Consider the following 20,647-nt stretch of genomic DNA (forward strand, 5'->3'; position numbering starts at 1 on the left):
GTCCAGTGGTTAAGACTCCCCGCTTCCACTGCAGGGGGCACGGGTTCAATCCCTGGTCGGGGAACTAAGATCCTGCGTGCCACAAAGACTTGCCAGAAAATTAAATAAATAAATAAAATAAAGGTCTTTCCTTATTTAGCCTTCCTGAGCTAGGTTAGAGTCAACACAGTTAGGAGGCAGAGCGTCAGGTAAGTCAACTTTACAGTTTCCTTTCAGTGCAAGATTCAGATGAAACTTCACTCCTTTTGCAGACTGGAAGATTGCACCTGTGTTAGCTTTCTATTGCTACATAACAAACTACACAAACCTAGTGGTTTAAAACAAATTCCATTTATTATCTTACTGTTCTGTAGATCATAAAATCCACGCAGGCTTGATTCCATTTTCTGTTTAGGGTCTCCCAAATCCAAAGTCAAGGAAGGTGTTGACTGGTCTGGGCTCTTATCTAGAGGTTCTAAGGAAGAACCCACTTCCAAGCTTATTCAGGCTGTTGGCAGAATTCAGTTCCTTCCAGTTGTTGGACTGAGGTCGCATTTCCTTGCTGGCTGTTGGTTAGGGGGTCAATTTCAGCTCTTAGAGGCCACTTTCCAATCATTGCATACGGTCCCCTCCAACTTCAAAGCCAGTAATAGTGCAACGAATCTTTTCTTCAAATGTCTCTGATTTTTCCTTCTGCCACCAGTCTGAGAAAGCTCTTTGCTTTTAAGGGCCCATGTGATTAGATCAGGCCCATGCAGATAATCTCCCTATCGTAGTCAACTGTGCCATATATAACATAACCACAGGTGCAATAGCTCATCAAATTCACAGGTTAGGGATTAGAGCATAACATTTTTTAGGGGATCATTTAAGAAATTCTGCCTGCCACAGCACTTATTCAAAAGATGAAAGGAAATGATCTCTTTTGGGGTGGGGTGGGGAGCAAAGAAGGAAGTGGGAATAGACTATCACTAACTAACCGTTTATACCAATAAGAGAAACCAAGCGTTTGAGATCAGAGAGTCCTGACCCCATCCCCGGTATTCTATCCATTATATCTTCTGCCACATTTTGACTGGCTACTTTGGTCACAATGTCCTAACATAGTGCCTTGAGGTAAATGCTCAATCATAAAGACATGTTAAGGAATGCTTGGGGACTAAAAAAAAAATCTTCCCATGTTTTAGTTTTTTCTCATTAAACAGTGTGAACACAAAGCTGTCCAAAGCTGTCCGAGAGTGTGTCCTAAGAATACATGTTGGAAAATGCATATTTTCAGATATGGCTCAACCAAGTCAAAATTTCATCGCTCAAAACTTGTAGGACCAAAAAAATAAAAATAAAAAAACAAACAAAAAAAACTTGTAGGACCAGGATAATATTCCCTGTACTCCTTTTCCATTTTCTATTTCAGAATTCAACATGAATATTCCTTCACCTGATTTCTCTTCAATGGAGGTAAGACACAGAGCAGCCTCAGGTTCCTGGGCACCAACTTGAGCTAAAGCACCAGGGCTGTTCCTGAGCAGCTTTTTCATCCTGATGACCTAAGAAGGCCTCAAACTAATAAATCCATCCTGAAAGGGAGGCTGGAACAGGGTTCCTCATTACTGCTGTTTAGCATGTAGATGATTTTCAAAGGACGTGATTTTCCTCTAATTAGGATGACTAATTGAAGAAACTGAGAAGAGGGAACCAACTATATGGGAAGAGAACCTAAAAAAGAGTGGATATATATACATTAGTATAACTGATTCACTTTGCTGTACGCCTGCGACTAACACAATGTAAAATCAACTAGACTCCAATAAAAATTAGGAAAAAAAAAAAAAAAAGAAGAGGGAACTCTCTGCCTTCAGCATCCCTGGGTCTTTTCCTCCAGATGCTTTATGGCCAGACTTGCCAACCATAAAAGAGGGAGAAACTGTGTATAAAATACCTGTAATAGGCTCTGAGCTTCATGGAGAATGGAAAGCAAATTATAATCAATATACATTGAACTTTCATGGCACCATCCTTTCCAAATACCCAAGGTACTGCATGCACATAATTCCTGGGATGAGTATTATCCCTATTTAATAGATGGGGAGAAACTGAGGTCCTAGAGTTATTGGTTAGTGATCTGACCACCATCACAATGGCCAGGAGTAGGAGAGATTAAACTAACACCTCCTAATTTCAAATCATGTGATCTTTTTGAAACTACAAGGACAAATAGAAAGCTTTCATTCCATGTTATCAAAATTGGAAAAGACCTTCAGAAAATTTGCTCTTGGACCCTCTCTACTAAAACATAGCACTCCTCTACCCCAAGTTGCTGGCAACTTGAGTTGCCAGTAAATATCTCTTGGGACCTGAAACTAAGAGGATCCAGGTTGCCTTGACTCCTGAAGAAATTTGCTTCCAAGCTTCTTGCAGCACCATCTATCTCATCATTCGCCTTAGAGAGAACAAGAACACGTGGGAGACCAGGTGTGCTCTCTCCAAGCACCTGAGTTGTTAAGGAGTCAGCTAGATTCAATCCCAAAGAAAGGGCCAAGGAGAAAAAGAAAACACAGATGACTCTGATCTGATGACTTGGTAAGGGGATTGGCAAGAGAGGCTCCTACCAGAGGTTCAAACTTAAAGGAACAAAACAGAGGGCTATTTCTCATCCCCACATATGTAGGTATCTTCCACCTACTCGTGTCTGGAGGAGCTGTTCTTGTGAGGTCCACCTAGAGCCCCAAAGTCCAGCATATAGTTATTTGGGAATAGTATAGCAATCTAGAAGTAAACTGTGGATAAGACCCCATTCAACCCTTGATCACAACAGCAAAAGGGCAAGGGTGAATGACTTGGGGTGACCTGCTTCCTGAGCACCAGTTTACTCTGAGGTGCAGTCTCTGCCCTGGGCTTTAATTTTAGTCACTGACTGAACCAAAAGAAAATCTGTTGTGGTCATCTACATTATCATGAAAGGACTTTAATTTATACCCGACTTCAAGCATATGTAAGATAAGGCTTATTTAAAGTTTAGCCTTTAGAAAATAATAATCCTTTAGTTTATACTAACCCCACTGTCCAAAGTCCCTCTTGAGGCATTTTTAAGGGAAAAGGTTTATCTTTGTTTATTCTCCTCTTTCTTGCTTGCTTGGGAAAACAATGGTCATCAGCAACACTGGAAGAGTCCCACAAGACCAACAGTGTGGTAGTCTTACACCCTGGGCTACGAGACATGACCTTTGCTCTAGCTCCAGCTCTGCTAGTAAATGTTCCCAGGAGAATCCTTCGATCTCTCAGAGTCTGTTCCCTTGCTTGTGAAGTGAGGTGGTTGGTTCAGATGATTAAAAATTTAACCAAGATACTGCTGTGTCATGCTACATACTTCTAGGGATACAAGATGAATATGACATAGTCCCTGCCTCAAGAAGCTAACAATCTAACTTGGAAGATAAGGCACACATATGTGCACACATGTATACATAAACCCACAATTTATTGTACACAGTAAGCATTATAAAGGATGTAACATGCTCTACAGCCCTTTATATGGGTTAATGCTCACCTGACTGAAAGTGGATGGAAACCAGATGAAAGCTTCATGGAAGAAGAGGTAGCATTTAAGCTGTCTTTCAGGATAACAGGGAGTTTGAAAAAGAGGAAAGTGACCAAAGATTCAGGGAAAGAAAGCAGAGATGGACAAAGGGAAAGGCCTGTAGATATGTAAGGACAGTAAAGCAGGGAAAGTATTTGGAAAATGACAAATAGTCCACTTTGGGTAGAGTGTTTGGGAATAATAAAAAACAAAGCTGAGAAAGTCAAGTCAGACTGTTTTCGAATTGGTAAATGGCAAAACCAGTCCTATGCTTAAGGATTAACCTGACAGTGGTCGGCAGAAGTAAATGCTAGAGGGTAGAGATGGGAGGCAGAAGACCAATTAAGAGGTTATTGCAATAGACCAGGTGGGTGGCAATGAGGACCTCAGCCAGGAAAGTGGCAGTGGAAACAGAGAGCCCATTAGTCAAAATTTTAAACCAGTACTATAAGTTGCTATTGACCCAGTTCTCCAAGGTAACATGCCATCCCAGGTGAAAACTATTAAAAAGGAGCACTAGTTTGAATAAAGCTTTCCCAACTTAAGAGAATGAAGAATAAGTGAGCCCAGGCCCATGTTGAGCTTAGCACCATCACTAACCTCCAGGCCTTATACTTTCACCAAGGCATTCAGCCAATTGTGGAAAAGAAATATACACAGGAGACTCAAGAAACATCTTTTTAATACAGTATCTATTTGTCTTCCTTCTGTCAAACCCTGAGCTGGCCCCTTTCCCCAGGCTGCCTGGGGAGGTACAGGAAAAGGAACATACAGGGCAGACAAGACACGGGAGAAAGAACTATGGGAGGTGGAAACGGCTCCTTCACATGGCGAAGAGGATGAGAAAGGCCACCATCAGGCAAAAGAGTCCCATGGCTTCCGAGAGGGCAAAGCCCAGAATGGCGTAGGAGAATAGCTGTTGCTTCAGAGAAGGGTTCCTGGGAGAAGGGGAGGAGAAAAGACTGAATCTCTAGTCCGCACAAAGAAAAGGACAATCATTAAAGGTGGACTCAGGGAGAATCCATCTCAAGCTATCATCTCACTTAATGAGATGACAACATCATGCCCCAATTCTTGCTCTGATACACCAAGGGCTCTACAGAGATGAATAAAGGGAGTGGACAATCCAAAATTCTGTAACACAGCCCAGGTACAAACACTACTGCCTCTACTGGATCACCCACATCTTCCTCATAACTTAAGACTCCTGGGTCTGGACACAACTATCCAGGGCTCAACCAGAATGGAAGAGGTATCTGGAGTGGCAGGGCCTATCAGACCAGTGTTTCCAAACTGTAAGCAGCAGAACCCCAAAATACAAAATGCATAAATCTAAAGTGTAATTGTAAAAAAAGTGGGGGATTTGAAAGTCTTGTTTGATTGGTTTCCCCTTCATTCTCTAAGACAGTCTCTGGGGTATAGCCTCAGAACCCTAGGGCTTTATGTAAAACAATTAGAAAAACACTGTTCTTGTGGACAATGGAGCCAGAGGGACAAATAACTTCTCTCATTTCAAAATAGTCAAAAGATTTTGGGATACAAATGGTCCGTGAGGTTTAGATGATATGATTAAAAAATGGCATAAAGGATTCCCAACTTTGGAAGTCAGTATATAATTTCTATTTCCCTTACTCTGTCACCTCTGGAAGCCTTGATGGATAAGCTAAAGCAACGCCAGCTTTTAACAGAATTGTGGACACAGAAGTTTCTTATTTCATACAAATCCTTAAGAATAACCTTATTTCCCCAAGAACATTAAAAGAACTTGCAGGTCTCTAGAGGATTAATTTAGTTCTAACAGTGAATTGCCCAGAGTTGGTGGGGACCAAATAGTCCCAAGTGTCAGGGAGCCATGGGGCTGGATGCAGAGGCAGTTTTCCCAGGAGTGATGGGGGAATTCCCAGGGATGGGGACAAATGGCAGTGAAGCCACTATGCTGACTGAAGCTCTAGACTGGGGGGAGGGTGGGGGAACGGGATGGGGACGATACTTTTTCTGTAAAGGGCCAGACAGCAAATATTTTAGGCTTTGTGGGTCACATGTGGTCTCTGTTACCTTTTTATTTTCATGACCCTTTAAAAATGTAAAACCCTTCTTAGCTCAGCTATACAAAACCAGGCTGTGGCCCAGATATGGACATCCTGCCTTAGTTTGCTGACTCCTACTCTAAACCAAAGCTGTCCAATAGAACTTTCCAAAATGGCAGCCACTAGTCACGTGTGGCCACTGAGCTACATTAAAAGTTACAAAATTTAAGTCTGTGTACTTTCAGTTAATTAAAATTTACATTCAAACAGCAATAGGTGGCTAGTGGCTACCGTATAGGACAGTGCAGCTCTAGAACCCCGTCGCTGCCCAGACCTTTGGAAACATATCAGAGAGCAAATGGTGGGCCCATCTTACCTGGCATAACCAATGATGAGGCTCCCAAACACAGTCCCAATTCCAGCCCCAGAGCCAGCCACCCCTACTGTGGCAGCCCCAGCTCCAATGAACTTGGCGGCTGTGTCAATGTCCCTTGAAATGGCACTGGTTTGGAAACTGCGGCTAGGAATAAGTGAGGTGGTCAAGGGACGTGGGGCTGCCAAGCTGCTGTGGCTCTGTGAAGAAGTAGGTAGAAAATTTTTAGGAAACCCTTTTTTCGCTTTGGAAACTTGTGTACCATTTAAGTCCTTTATGCTATCAAATCCCACTGCTTCTCCCCCATACAGAAAGTCTTTTAACTCCCTGGAAAACTCCCTAAAATGCTGCCAAGCAGAACTTTTAAATACAAGAGGTGGATGTCAAATACCTTCAAGATTCAGGTATGATCTAGAAATGTAAGACTGAAGCCCTAGCCTGTTCTTGATGCCTTGAGAAGATCATCTTCCTGGGACTAAACACTCCCAACTCAAGTCAGTACAGTAAGTCAAGTAATGGCAGTTATCAACAGCAGCACACACGGACATGCGCTGCCAGTGGCAGAAGCTGGAACATTAGGGTACCATATATGGAGTCCTCAGCACTCCCCCGGTAACCCTCCCCACCCAACCCCCCCCCTCCCCCTCCCCCACAGGCCCAATTCCACTTATTACGAACCTCATCTGTCAGTGTCTCTGGTCGCTTCAGCACCACTGCAGACAGTGATCGGTTCAATAGTGGAGAGGTTCTCCTGATCTAGTGGGAATAACACAAGGCTAAGAAAGTCAAGGAAGGCTGTGGAGAGGAGTTTTAGAACCACCCCCAATTTTTACTCAGATGCCCCATTCATTTGCTAGAACTCAGAATCTCAAAAGAGAATCTGGAATTATTCTTTTACTTTTAAGCAAATTCTAGATTCAAGAACGGCACCATTTCTCTTGCTTCCTAGGCTTCTCCACTGATTTAAGGGAAGAAAGTCTACTTCCTTTTGGAAGGAATCACCTACCCTTGCTATTCCCTTTTACAGGCCTTGAGAACGGGAAGAAATTTAAGCCTCAGAAGCATTTACTTCGCTCAGCAAGAAATCTATACATATACTGGTAATGGCCAGCCCATTAGAAGGAAGCCAATGACTGGAACATCTTTCCCTGAACACACCCTTCTGGAAAATAGGCACAAAAATCCATGCTGAAAATTTACCCCATCCTGGTAGCCTTCTCTGACTAACTCCAAGCCAGTGTCTCCAAAGCAGACAACATGGTGGTTAACAGCCAGGGCTTTAGTCAAATATAACTAGATTCAAATCTTATCTCTGTATCAGCTCTGTGATCTTAGGACAAGTCACTTAAATCTTTCTAAGTCTGCTTTCTCATCTATCAAATGGGAATAACATAGCTCAGGCTTGATTTGAGGAATAAATAAGATTATGTATACAAACTGGTAAACTCAGTGCCAGGCACAGTAAGTGTTCAATAAATAATACCTACTAACAGCATCACGCCTTTTCACTTACGAGTGAATGAACCAATTGCCTCCATTATCTAATAATTTGTAATTTCTTCCATGCTGTTGCTTCTGAGTCATATATTTTCCCAATGTGTATTTTAGCTTCCCACCCAAATTTAAGCTTCCAGAAGGAACTCCCAGCTACGGCTCTCTGACACTCAGGACAAGATCCTGTAAACAGTGCATATTCAGTCCAACTTAGGCAATTTAACTCATGTTTACCATTTCTGGTGGGGTTCCAGTTTACAAGAACACAGAGTTTCAGTCTAGAAATAACCTGATCTTAGCCTAGGTTCTCATTTATACTCTTCTTCTAATATAGTTGGATGAGAGGAATTAACTGGCCTTCATGGGACACGAGGCGGGGAATGCCTGGGAAGCATTCATTCTCTCCTGTCAGGCTAGCACAGCAAAGGGCCCAGCTGTGAAGAACAAGGTCGGAGAAGGAAAAGACAAGATGCCTCTCCTTAAAAACTTTCCTGGAAAAGGCAGGTACTCACCAAGGAGGAGGTGGAGATGAACTTGGCGCAAGCGTACATTTTCAGGTGCTGAAGGGCCGTGGCAGGAGAGCTGCAATTACAGAAGCAGCATTGTCAATATTGTCCTTGCTTGCCAAAGGACATCTTTATTAGCAGAAAAGGTGCTCTGGAAAATTTAAATGGCCCAGAGAGCAGTGACTGACCTCAAGTCTCAGCAGAGATGGAATTAGAACCCTGAAGTCAGGATTTCCTCCACACAGCTTCTAAGATTTCCTTATAATCAAGTGACTTCTCCTGGTCTGAACAAGAAGCCCCTTGGTCCCAGCTTTAAGACCTGTTATCCCAGACTTCCCTGGTGGCACAGTGGTTAAGAATTCTCCTGCCAATGCAGGGGACACAGGTTCAAGCCCTGGTCCGGGAAGATCCCACATGCCGCTGAGCAACTAAGCCCGTGCGCTAAGCAACTAAGCCCTACTGCGCCTGTGCTCTAGAGCCCGCGAGCCACAACTACTGAGCCCATGTGCCACGACTACTGAAGCCCGTGCACCTAGAGCCCGTGCTCCGCAACAGAAAAGCCACTGCAATGAGAAGCCCGCGCACCACAACAAAGTGTAGCACCCGCTCGCCACAACTAGACAAAGCCTGCACGCCCCGCGAGGACCCAATGCAGCCAAAAATAAATTAATTAATTGAGAGAGAGAGAGAGAGAAAAAAGACCTGTTATCCCTTTCCATAGCCTCATGCTGGGGTTGTCAGATGAATTTCCCCAGTATCTTTTGCCTAAGTTTCCCTCAGTCTCTTACTCAAAAGAAACTCTTCTCAAGGCTTCATTGGGCCTCAAAATGTTGCCCTTTAAAGACTCTTGGGGGAATTCCCTGGCGGTCCAGTAGTCAGGACTCTGAGCTTCCACCACAGGGGGCACGGGTTCAATTGCTGGTCAGGGAACTAAGATCCCGAATGCCATGAGCTGCGGCCAAAAAAAAAAAAAGAAAACTTAAAAAATGCATACTCTTGGGTCCCACCTTAGACTTTACACTTTCCAGGTCAAGATCTCTGGGAATAAGGCCCAAGTACCCTCTATTTCAATGAAGCTTCTCAAATGATTCTTAGGTACATAGCATGTTCTTAAAAACAGTCTTGAAACTATGGTAGTGGTACAGCCAGGACTTGAACTCTTCTCACTTTTTTTCTCTTCTCACTCTTAATGCTTTCTAATATGCTACAGGTTGAAACACTCAGTGATTACTTAGGCCTGTTAAATGACACCTCCTTGAATGAGCTGGACTAATACTTTCCCAGATTACACTTCTGAATGCAGAATCTTAGTTACTTTTAGATTAAAGGATGTCTTCAACTCTTGTCCTGTCTAGAACTCTGATTTCTGCCCATACCCTAACTCTAACCCAATTGTGCTGTCAGACTATTCAGGTTTTCTTGGGTCAAAAATCCAAAATTTCTTTAAAGCTTTAAAAAAGGGAAGACTGTTTTTTCCCCAAGGCAACAAAAGCTCAATATCATCGTTTGTAAAATGTAGTTCTTAGGCGGATTAAATGAAGTAACATATGGAAAGTGCCTGATGTGGCACTGAAGGGAGCCTGCATGAAGTGGCGACCCCTCCGCTGGCCACCTAACCTTGGCCAAGTCTGCACTTGTTCAGTATCACCTTGGGCAACAGCACTACCCAGATTCATGGGTTTCTTCCTCAGTGTAGATGGGCCAAGGAGTTACAGGGCTGCTACTTAACCATTCCCTTTCTTAACCTTCTTTCCCTCTCGTGGGCAGAGTCCGGGGACTCTCGGTAAACCCCTGACAAGAAAGCTGGCCGGTTGGTACTACCCCATGCTGGCCCCACCCCTTTTTAGGCCTCTTGCCTCTAACGGAAAACCTCAGTGTCAGCCCACGACTTGCGCTTTTCCCAACTTCACCGCAGTGGAAGGAAAAGAACGGCGCTGAGAGACAATCAGTGGTTCCAAAGAAACCGGCCTCTTTTCTCCTATCGCTCTCCCAGGCCACAGTCTGAATGGAGGGAGTGTTCTGGCTGTTCTGTTCATTTCTACCACTTTCAAGGTTTACTTTTTAAATCGAGAGGTGCTGACTAGAGGGGGTGGTGTCTTGAGACGATCCACAATCTCCATTGTTCGGCACCTGAAGTCCTGGGGCCAAAAATCTAGAGGTTTCAGAATAAGAAAGGCACGAATCAGGATGTGAAGAGAAAGCAGAGATAGGAGGGGAGAGTTTGGGGGTTGGGACAGCTCTGAAAGGACAAGAGAATGAGAAAAGAGCGTTTGTAAAGGATGAGTCGGGACAGGTGAAATGAGCACCCCGGCATTTGACTTTCGCCAGCTCCAAGGCACGCTCCCCCAACCCACGAGACATCCAAGATGGCGCCAGGCCCGCGCGGTTGGAGGTCACAGGCACGCGGAAGGGGCAGCCCTAAAGCACGGGGATACGGAGGGTAAGGGAGGGCGTGAGGACCCGGGTGGGAGCATGCAAGGTAAGGCTCTCAGAGCATTGGCGCGAGGTGGGGCGCCTCGGGCGCGCGCGTGCGCGGCGCGAGGTGGGAGCGAGGGCCCAAGGCCTTACCTGCTCCCAGGGCCGAGAAGACAAGAGAGAGGCGGGGAGAGGGCGGGAATAGCGAAAGGAAGGCTGTGCTCATGCGCGGCCCGGACCAACGAGTCGCTCTGCCAAGGATAGAGTGATTGCAAAGTTGAGGGTCGGCCCAGGCGCCACAGCGCCGCCTGCCAGCTCTGTGGCGACATTCGGCCAGTCATTCCACCTGGCGTTTGAGAGGAGAAACTGCAGGCGGAGCCGACCGTGTGCAGAAATGAGGGCACTCCGCAGTGTAAGCCGATCCGTAACGTGGCCTGCGGTTTGCTCTGCACGGTATTTGGGATCTTGGATTTGCTTCCCTTTTTCAAGCATGCGCAGTCACATTAAAAAACAAAACAAAACACAAATAAACAAAACTACCCAGAATTTCGGTGTTAAATAGCATGCAATCATGCAATCAAGATTGGGGTTCAGTGTCCAAAATGTATCAGGAGGAAAATGAAGTCACGGGATTCCTTCTGTTGCCGCGGACCCTGGCTTTATGGATGGGAAACCCGTTCAACGGGCGAATAGTCAGCAAAATGCCCCAGCTGCCTCTTGTGGCTTCGCCTTTATTTCCCTCTCCTTCTTTCTTATTCTAGTGATCAGCTAGGAGAAAACCAGCATCAGCGAACGAGAAGATACGGGCTAAAGATGATTAGGACTCAAGTGCCCTGACCCTAAGCCTTCTTTCCTGAGTCATGAGACAGTCAAGGAATAATGGGCATCAGTGACCTGAGGTGAGGTTGCGAGATCACGTCAAGCATGCCTGTGCCTCCGCCCAGGTTTTATTTACACGAGTTAAGAGAAGCAGCCCCCACAGGAGGTGCTCTTATGGAGGCCCCTCGGCTTCTCCCTCGTGTCCTTTTGCTCGTCCTTTCCCCAATGGGAGGAAGTAGGGGGCTTCCTGGCCCTCACCTCTTATTCTTGGCTGCTTTATCTCCCACATAGGGTCTGACCGGACCCTTTGGAGAGAGGTCGGTACCCACGTCCCCTCATGTCCAAACCTCGGCCGTCCAGGCATCGTATTTGAACGCAGCACAAGAAAGACGGGGAAAGCTCACCAAACCCCCATAAAAAATAAAAAATAAAAAGAAGGCTGTGGCTGTAAATAAAGCCAAATCCGCCACCCTCTGAGGGGCCGTTTGTCCTCCCCTCCTTGGCCCCGTCCTTCCCGCCGCCCCCTCCCGGCTCCCGGGCCCCGCGGCGCCCCGGCCCCGAGCTCCTCCATTTAATCGGATTTGGGAGAAGGGGAGGATAAATCACGGCAGCAGCTTTACGGTCCCGGAGGAGAGGCGAGCTGCAGCCAGGCACACCCCGGCCGGCGATAAAAACCGCCGCTGAAAGCCCACGGAGCAATTTCCCGGGACCCCGAGCGACGCCATTACAGGAATGTAATTTTGCCCGGATGAGGCCCCGAGTTTAATTATCCTCGCGGAGGAATTTCAATGCGGCCAATCCATCTTGCAGGCGGGCGGCAGAGGGATTTATATGGGCCTGTTATTTCACACCGATCCTCCATCTGCATTTTTATGGCCCTGAACTCCTGAAAGGGAGGGGGAAGGAGTGGGGAGAAATCGGAGAAGCAGGCGAGGAGAGACGGGTGGGAGACTTCCCGCCTTTCCTAAATCCACGATCCCAGGCCGATGAGGATTCTCACTGGTTCCCCTGAAATGCCCAGATCTCCCTCCAGTTCCAGTTGTTGACTTGGGGTGGGGTTGGGGGTAGGTGAGGAATGGAGCTGGGATCCTTGGGAATCAATCAACAGGTATTTACCAAGTACCAAGCGGTGCCAGGCACAGGGTAAGATGCTCAGACGAGAACGGAAAGACAGACTAGCAAGAATATCTCAAGTCCCCAGACACCCCCACCCCGCCCACACTGCATTCCTTTTAGCTCTCGGCTTCATATCCTCCGAGGCAAAAAGTCCACAGTTCTGAAGAGGCACCACCACCAACCGGTTGTTGCAGCTGTTCATTGCGACAATTTAGACCACGCTCAGATATCGCTAACAATCCAAAGGAGAATTGGAGAAGGGGCCCGTGGCACAGTCGGCAATGCTTATTTCTCCCTTACCTCCCTGCAGTGGTGGGCTCTGGATTCACATACCTGGTTTCCCAAATCGCTGTGTGACCTTGGGCAAGCTGTTTAATCCCTCTATATCGATCTTCTTTTATGTAAGTTGGGAATAATAATAGTGCCTACTCTGCAGCAAATATTGGGATAATATACGTGAAGCTTTTAGCAAGGGGCTTGGAACTCAGTAAGAGCTCAATAAATGCTAGTAATAGTAATAATAATAATAGTTTTTTGGTTGGTAGTAGTAGTAGTGTTATAGTTGGGAGCATTGCAGCTCAATTCTGCTCTGCTCCCTAGAGACTTTATTGCAAGCTTCTTGCAATGATAGCTCCTGAAAGAGACTCAACTATCACTTACTGAACTTTTTTACCTACGTAAATCACACAAAAGAAGTTATTTGACAGGTTAGTGGGTGGAGATCTGTGGGGAGGGCTGAGAATCCTGGGGACTGTTGCTACCAGGTTCGAAAATAGAAATTAAATCGGTAGGCATGAGACTACAGAAAGTGGTTGGAGGTATGTGTGGAGGGGTGAATTTGAAGACAACAAAATATGATCCAAGAGAGCATTAGCTAAGGGTCTAGGGATCTTCTTAACTAAGGGCTTGGGAAAGGGTCCTTCCTTCACTTCACTGAGGGAAAACTGGGGTCCAGGAGGGAAAGGGTGTGGAGCCAGAACTATCCTTTCCAATCAATCCCTTTCTTTTCCTACCTGATCATGTAACAAGGTTGGCCTGATTGGCCAGTTTTCCTAATGACTGTTAGTGGCAGATTCTGACTGGGTAGCCGCCTCCCTGCACGGTGATGAAGAAATGAGATTGATCTTTTCTTTCTTAGGATTGGTTAACAACCCTCGGGGTGGGGGTGGGCAGAGACTCATTTTAATTGACTGGATAGGCTAGGAGGGAGGTCCAGCACCTCTCATGTAGAAATTCTGAGAGTTCTTTTCCACAAAGGTCACCAAGAAAGAGTCTTGATTGGCTTATGCATGTTTGTCTTTGGACTAGAAACACAATAGCTTAGAGAAGAAAAATCAAGAGAATCATGCAGGCAGGCTACAGCTCAATTTGAAACCCAAACAGAGAGAGGGATTCACAGAGAAACAGAAGAGTGATAAAAAGAGGGAGACTAGGACACAGAGAAACGAAAGAAAAAATATCGCCAGAGAGAAGAGGAAGGATTTGAATAATTTGTTTTTCATTCCTGATGGTTTAAGAGGAGACTACTTTGTGACGTATTTTGTCAAATGCACATGTTGCCAGATGCACAGAAAAAACAGCTGTCTTGGAGGCAGGAGACTAGGAATCTGGTCCCAGCCCTGCTACTAACTAGCTGAGTAACTATGCAAGTTACTTCATCTCTCAAAGTTTCAGTGTCCTCATTTGGAAAAATGAAGGGGAGAAGTAGGTGATCCCTAAGATTCCATCCAATATTAACATTCTACCATTCTCTTTCTGACAAACAGTTTTGTACAAGTTGAAGCGGTAACTTTGCACTGCCAATAAGGACTATTCTTGGGTCCTGTGCTCCTCTATTTATTTGTACTTGTTAATTTCAAGCTTCTGGGGCTGGTGGGCACTGACTGAAGGATTTTTCTACTTTCTCTTGCTAAATCAGTTCCCCAGGACAGCATGACAGTGAGCCATCAGTAAGCCTCCCTACTCCTGGAGAAAGAAAACAGTAGATGGAGGAAGAAAAAGGGTCATTAGTATCCAGGATTGCAAGAGAGGAATCAGTGGGAGGGTTGGTGACAGAAGGATGGCCAAACAAGTTTTTGCTGGGAAGAACCTAGACAAAACAGAAAATAAAAGTCATTGTGATATGTTGTGAAGACCTAAGGACAGCAAGTTAGAGATCTGAATCTAGATTTGGGACTGTTCTTTGTTTTGAAAAATTTTATTTATTTACTTATTATTTTTGGCTGTGTTGGGTCACTGTTGCTGCGCGCGTGCTTCTCTAGTTGTGGTGAACAGGGGCTACTCTTCGTTGTAGTGTGTGGGCTTCTCATTGCAGTGGCTTCTCTTGTTGCAGAGCATGGGCTCTAGGCGCACGGGCTTCAGTAGTTGTGGCTCGCGGCTCAGCAGTTGTGGCTCACCGGCTCTAGAGCGCAGGCTCAGTAGTTGTGGTGCGCGGGCTTAGTTGCTCCGTGGCATGTGGGATCTTCCCAGATCAGGGCTCGAACCCGTGTCCCCTACATTGGCAGGCGGATTCTTAACCATTGCGCCACCAGGGAAGTCCCTAGATTTGGGATTATTCTTAATTAATTATGTGACTGAAAAAATTCCCTTCACCTCTCCGGACTTCAGTTTTCTCAACTGCAACTTGTAGGAAAACACTAGATGATTACTGAATTCTCTTTCACCTTTAAATATAAATGACATAGATCTATTCTTCCTGGTTTGCCCTGTCTCCTGTGACTTCAAGTAATCAACCAATATTAACTGAGCATCTACTGTACTATGTGCGAGGTATTGTACTACGTATTGTGAAAGGGAATAAAAAAGGAGAAAGGACAATCCCTTGTCTTTATAAATTTATAATCAGTAGGAAAGACATATATATATATATAAAACTATAATATGCAGCAAGATTTAATAGGTTATATGGGTTATAGGGGTTGAGGAAGCAGTATGACTTCCAGCTAGAATGATCCAGGGGCACCATGATTAAAAAGTAGGTTTTTTTCTTCTGTTAAAAAAATTGCATTCTTTTATGAATCACATAAAGGAATGCAATTAATGCATATCATTTATTCAACAGATATTTTTGGAGATCCTACTACGTGCCAGGCGCTGTTCTGGGTGCTGGAAACGCAGATGTGAATAAAATAAGACAAAATCCTTGCCTCCTGAGAGCTGACATTTTATATAAATTATGAAGCGTAATAATAAAATGGGCATCCATTAAACAGCCCCCAGTTTAAGAAAAGAAAAAAATTACTAATACCGCTGGGGGGGGGCTTCCCTGGTTGTCCAGTCGTTAAGAATCCGCCTTCCAATGCAGGGGATGAGGGTTCGACCCCTGGTCGGGGAACTAAGATCCCACATGATGCAGGGCAACTAAGTCTGCGCACTCAAGAGCGCAGGCCACAACTAGAGAGAAGCCTGCAAGCCACAGCGACGAACCGCGTGCGGCAACTAAGACCCGACGCAATCAAAAAAATACCACCGAGGGGCCCTGCATGCATCTCTCCTATAGTAATCCTTGAATTTTATGTTTATCATTTCAAGATTTTTCCTCAGATTTTTACCATATTGCTTATTTTGGTCTTTTTTTTTCTACCATTCTAAAAGTGATATAATATTGTTTGTATACTTCTTTACTTGCTCATTTCACTCAACATTATGTTTCTAAGATTCATTCAAGTTTAGGTAGGTAGCTATAGTTTATTCATTTTCATTGATGTATATTAGCCCACCAATTTGTTGATTAATTCCCCTGTTAATGAGTATTTAGGATTGTTTCCCGCTTTTTACCATTACAAACAATGTTGCTCAGAGCATTTCTCCTGGTATACATAGGCAAGAGTTTCTTCAGGGTACATATATATGAATTGCTGGGTTGTAGCACATGAATTTTTCAACTTTTCTGGATAATGGCAAATTGTTTTCCAATATAAGAGTTTATAAGAGTTCGGGTTGCTACCCTATCCTTACCAGCTTTGGTATTTGGTCGATCTGTTGGATGTAAAATGGTGGTTTGAATTTATATTTAATTATATTTGCCTGATTATTCACAAGGCTGAGCATCTTTTCATATATTTATTGAACACTCATGCTTCTTTTTCTGTGAAGTGCCTATTCATGCATGTCTTTTGCCCCATTTTCCTATTGGGTTATTTGTCATGTCCCTATGGATTTTAAGGAATTAACAAATATATATAGCCTAGTCTTGATTCTTTGTCAGTGGCAGCTATCTCCTTCCAGTTTTTAGAGGGGTTGGGATTTTAGTAGAGGCTTAAAGGATGGATAATTTCAGTTCCAGCTCAGACTCTTCAATTAGTTGGATTAATTAATTCTTAATTAATTCATCAAATATTTATTGAATGTCTAGCCAGACATCATGCTAGACTCTGAGAATACAAACATATCCCCCATTGGCTCACCCCTTAACCACTTCCAAGATCTAGCTGGGTCCAAGTCACTGACATCTCCTGCTGGACCACTACAATGGCCTCCTAGCTGTTCTACCTATTCCAGTTTAGTCTTGCCAAGGTCTGCTCTCCACCCAATAAGTAGTTAAAGTGATCTTTTAAAATGTAGATCAGATCATGTAACTTAAAACTTCCCAATGGTTTTCCAGTTCTCATAGAAAAAAATTCCAGGGTTCAGCTACATGAGGTTTTGATCCTCAGTCACACTAGACTTGTTCCCACTCAGGACCTTTGCTGTTTCCTCTGCCTAGATCAGTCTTCTCCCAGATCATGCTCACTCTTTCATTTCATCTAGGTCTCATCTCAAATATCACCTCCTTAGAGAGGCCTTTCCTGACCACCTGATCTAAATAGCCACCACTTTCCCTTCTTTATCTCATTATCCTCCTTCATTTTTCTTTTTAGCACTATCATAGCTTTATTGGTATTTCTTATTGCTTTTTTCCCCACTAGAAGATAAGCTCCACTAGTGCAGAGACCTTGTCACCACTGTATCCTCAGCATTCAGAAAAGCGCCTGGCACATAATAGGCTCTCAATAGAAATTTTGTGAATGATTGAACAGTGAATCAGATAGAGTCCTTGCCCTTAAAAGGCAAATAATTTCAACACAATTCAATAGTGTTATAAGATGGGTAAGCACTGGTTGCTGTGGGAACAAATAGGAAGGGCATGTATCCCAGTCCTGAGAACTAGTAGTCAAGGAAGGCTTCCAGGAAGAGGTGACATTTACAAGAAACTTAAAGGACCTGTATAGGAAGGGAATGGAAGGATGTTCCATAGAGAAGGAGTAGTAAGTACAAAGCTTGAAGAGAGGGATAAAGTGGTCTCTTCCACAAAGGGCAAGTAATTCATTGCGTTCAGAATGAACAGTTGTGGGTGCAGCAGGGTGCAGAGACTGGTGGTTAGTGGCTAGATCCTGAAGGATCTTAAGCATCAAACTAAGGAGTTTGGATTTTATCCAGAAAGCATCCAGGAGCCATTTAACCAGGAGAATGAGAAGCTCAGATTTGCACTTTTTTTTTTTTCCCAGGAGGGGATGTGCTGAGAAATTAGTTTGAACTCTCCAAATGCTTTCACAAACGCAGGGGTCAGACTCTGGGTCACGAACATTCTTCCTAGTTTTACTTAGTTATTTATTTTTTAATATCAGATTTGCATTTTACAAAGATCATTGTAGGTCTAGTGTGGAGAATGGATGAGACGGGGCAGGATTGGGGGTATGGAGCGCCATAAGGGGCTGTCGTCAGAATCCAGGTGGGAGATGGGGGTGGCCTGAGCTCTGAGGTGATGGTGGTGATGGGGAGAAGTAGAGAGCTCAAGAGGTTTAGAAGGAAGAACCAGTGGGCCTCAGTGATTGTTGTGGGGGTTGAAGAAGAGAGCGGTAAAGATGGTGCTCAGTTCTCTGGCCTGGGCCACTGAATGGTGCCATTCCCTGGTTGGAAAAGGGTCAGAGGGTTAGAGTGAGATGAGCAGCCCCACCCCCTAATATTCGTGGGGCCCAGGGCAAGATAAAAAAATAGAGCCTACATACCAAATGTCTAAATATGCACAAGTTACAAATCAAAGCTAACAAACTGTTACATAAAACGTGTTCTACCCTGTTATCTTGACAAATATATCAATATCAGCTGGGAGATTTATATTTAGAATCCTGGGACTCTTCCAGCCCCAAGTCTGACCCTCAGATTCTCTTGCCATTCCTGGCTCTGTCCCACTACCTGAGGGGCCTCACACCAAAGAGCGTGCTTGGGGCAGCCTCACATTTAAACTCCACCCCAACAGGGCTGATGGTGTGCTCTCTGGCAGCTCCTTCTGTACTTTCAGGAAATCGGACCCCAGGAAGAGGTCCTAGAAGTGGGCTTGGCGCTGCTTGGCAGCACCTTCTGGCAACTGGAGCATGGTCTAGGAGCAGGGAGGCATGAGTTCTAGGTAGGCACATCCCCTTGGCCTTGAGTTATCCTCCCTCTGCAGAAGGAAGAGGCCCTCTAAAACAGGTGCCCAGGGTAGAGGTCCCTCCTGCCAGGTCTAAGGACATGGACTCTGAAATCAAATCCCTCTGGGTTCAAATCCCTATTCTGATATTTATTTACTCTTCTTTGAACCTGGGCAAACTCTCTGAGCCTGTTTGCTTTCTTGTAAAACGGCAATAATAATATCTACCTCATAGGGTTATTGTGAGAATTAAATAAGCTAATATGTGCAAAGCACCTGCTATTTATTTTTATTTTATTTTTATTATTATTTTTAAAATTTATTCTTGGCTGCATTGGATCTTTGTTGCTGTGCGTGGGCTTTCTCTAGTTGTGGCGAGCAGGGGCTACTCTTCGTTGCAGTGCGCGGGCTTCTAATTGCGGTGGCTTCTCTTGTTGCGGAGTGCCGGCTCTAGGCACGCGGGCTTCAGTAGTTGTGTCACGACCAGGGCTCGAACCCGTGTCCCCTGCATTGGCAGGTGGATTCTTAACCACTGGGCCACCAGGGAAGTCCAAGCACCTGGTATTTAATAACCACTGCTCAGTTTACATTGTTTTTCTTCCCACTCACCACCATGTTTCCCTCAAAGTAACCATGGAGGCTGGGGAAAAATATGAAGTTTGTTTCAGGTAAATTTTTCTGGGAGGAGTGGGTCCAGGAAAAATGAGTTTATAAAGGAAACAGTAATAATCTAGGCAGCAGTAATCCCAGCACAGGCTGGGGCCATATGGGAGAAAGAGGGAGAGTAAGTTGTCTTGTATGCAGATGAATGAGTAATGGTAATAGCGTAATTGCTTTTACAATCTGTTTGTTTTGCTGAGGGTAGCAGCTGGTTACTGTTTTGATTCTTGTTTTTCAGGTTAAGATAGGGGAAGAAGGTGTGAATAATCTAAAAGAATAGAAAATCCAAACATAATTTCTTGGGGACCAGGAACATGGTCAAAGAAACACATGGTTGCAAACACAGATGGATCCTGTCTTGCAAACACAGAGACTGGCCCTGTTATTAAGCTGATCTTGCATTGTTGCTTAACGTGTATGGATTCTTACCACGCGCTGTCACTCTTGCTACTCCTGCAACTGGAATGCCCTTTCTCTCCTTCTCAGCCATTCCAAATTCTACTCTTTATTTCAGGCTCACTCCTTCCATGGTAAGCATCCTTGCCCACAACCCTCCCCAGTTCTTCTGAGCTCTTCCTAGTCTATATCACCTAGAACTTATTCATGGTCTTAACATGTTTACTGTCTCATATTGTTCTCTTATCCTTTTTAAATTTTTTTAAAAATTAATTAATTTATTTATTTTTGGCTGCATTGGGTCTTCGTTGCTGCGCACGGGCTTTCTCTAGTTGTGGTGAGTGGGGGCTATTCTTCATTGCAGTGCACGGGCTTCTCATTGTGGTGGCTTCTCTTGTTGCGGAGCACGGGCTCTAGGCACGCAGGCTTCAGTAGTTGTGGCACGTGGGCTCAGTAGTTGTGGCTCGCGGGCTCTAGAGTGCAGGCTCAGTAGTTGTGGCGCACGGGCTTAGTTGCTTCGTGACATGTGGGATCTTCCTGGACCAGGGCTGGAACCCGTGTCCCCTGCACTGGCAGGCGGATTCTTAACCACTGCGCCACCAGGGAAGGCCCATCCTTTTTAAATTTTAAAAAAAATTATTTATTTATTTTTTTGGTGGAGCGGCATGTGGGATCTTAGTTCCTTGACCAGGGATCAAACCAGCGGCCCTACAGTGAAAGCATGGAACCTTAACCACTGGACCACCAGTGAAGTCCTGTTCTCTTATCCTTTTATGTATGCAAGTCTTGTCTCCCCAATGAGAGTTTAAGCTTATTAAGGGAAGGAACTACATTTCTATTTCTCTTCCATTTCCCATAGTGTCTATGTATTCATTTAATATACATTTACTGAGTTCC

The 20,647-nt window shown here is 44.7% G+C and overlaps 1 protein-coding gene across 3 annotated transcripts; it reads right to left on the minus strand.

Moving 5' to 3' along the window:
- Window positions 1-4,221: 4,221 nt before the first annotated feature.
- On the minus strand, window positions 4,222-10,580 carry ATP5MC2 (ATP synthase membrane subunit c locus 2). Of its 3 annotated transcripts, none has more exons than XM_029206528.1 (5): window positions 10,525-10,580; window positions 7,963-8,032; window positions 6,635-6,712; window positions 5,960-6,156; window positions 4,222-4,494 (listed from the first exon to the last, which is right to left on the minus strand). In XM_029206528.1, exons 2-5 carry the CDS (start codon window positions 7,999-8,001, stop codon window positions 4,380-4,382), a joined length of 429 nt encoding a protein of 142 aa, XP_029062361.1. In that variant the 5' UTR covers window positions 8,002-8,032; window positions 10,525-10,580; the 3' UTR covers window positions 4,222-4,379. The 3 variants fall into 3 exon arrangements, with proteins under 3 accessions (XP_029062361.1, XP_029062363.1, XP_029062362.1); XM_029206530.1 differs by lacking the exon at window positions 10,525-10,580 and adding an exon at window positions 8,745-8,915; XM_029206529.1 differs by lacking the exon at window positions 10,525-10,580 and adding an exon at window positions 8,145-8,316.
- Between the last annotated feature and the right edge of the window lie 10,067 nt (window positions 10,581-20,647).

Source organism: Monodon monoceros, unplaced genomic scaffold, assembly GCF_005190385.1.
Source record: "Monodon monoceros isolate NGI ecotype Baffin Bay Population unplaced genomic scaffold, NGI_Narwhal_1 Super_Scaffold_6, whole genome shotgun sequence".
Classification (NCBI taxonomy): domain Eukaryota; kingdom Metazoa; phylum Chordata; class Mammalia; order Artiodactyla; family Monodontidae; genus Monodon; species Monodon monoceros.

Bases quoted from the DNA above. Each gene is read 5' to 3' on its own strand.
- ATP5MC2 (XM_029206528.1), bottom strand. From the start codon at position 8,001: ATGTACGCTTGCGCCAAGTTCATCTCCACCTCCTCCTTG. The intron at 6,713-7,962 runs GTGAGTACCTGC...TATTCCCACTAG, and splicing joins TCATCTCCACCTCCTCCTTG to ATCAGGAGAACCTCTCCACT. The intron at 4,495-5,959 runs GTAAGATGGGCC...CCCTTCTCCCAG, and splicing joins CTCATCATTGGTTATGCCAG to GAACCCTTCTCTGAAGCAAC.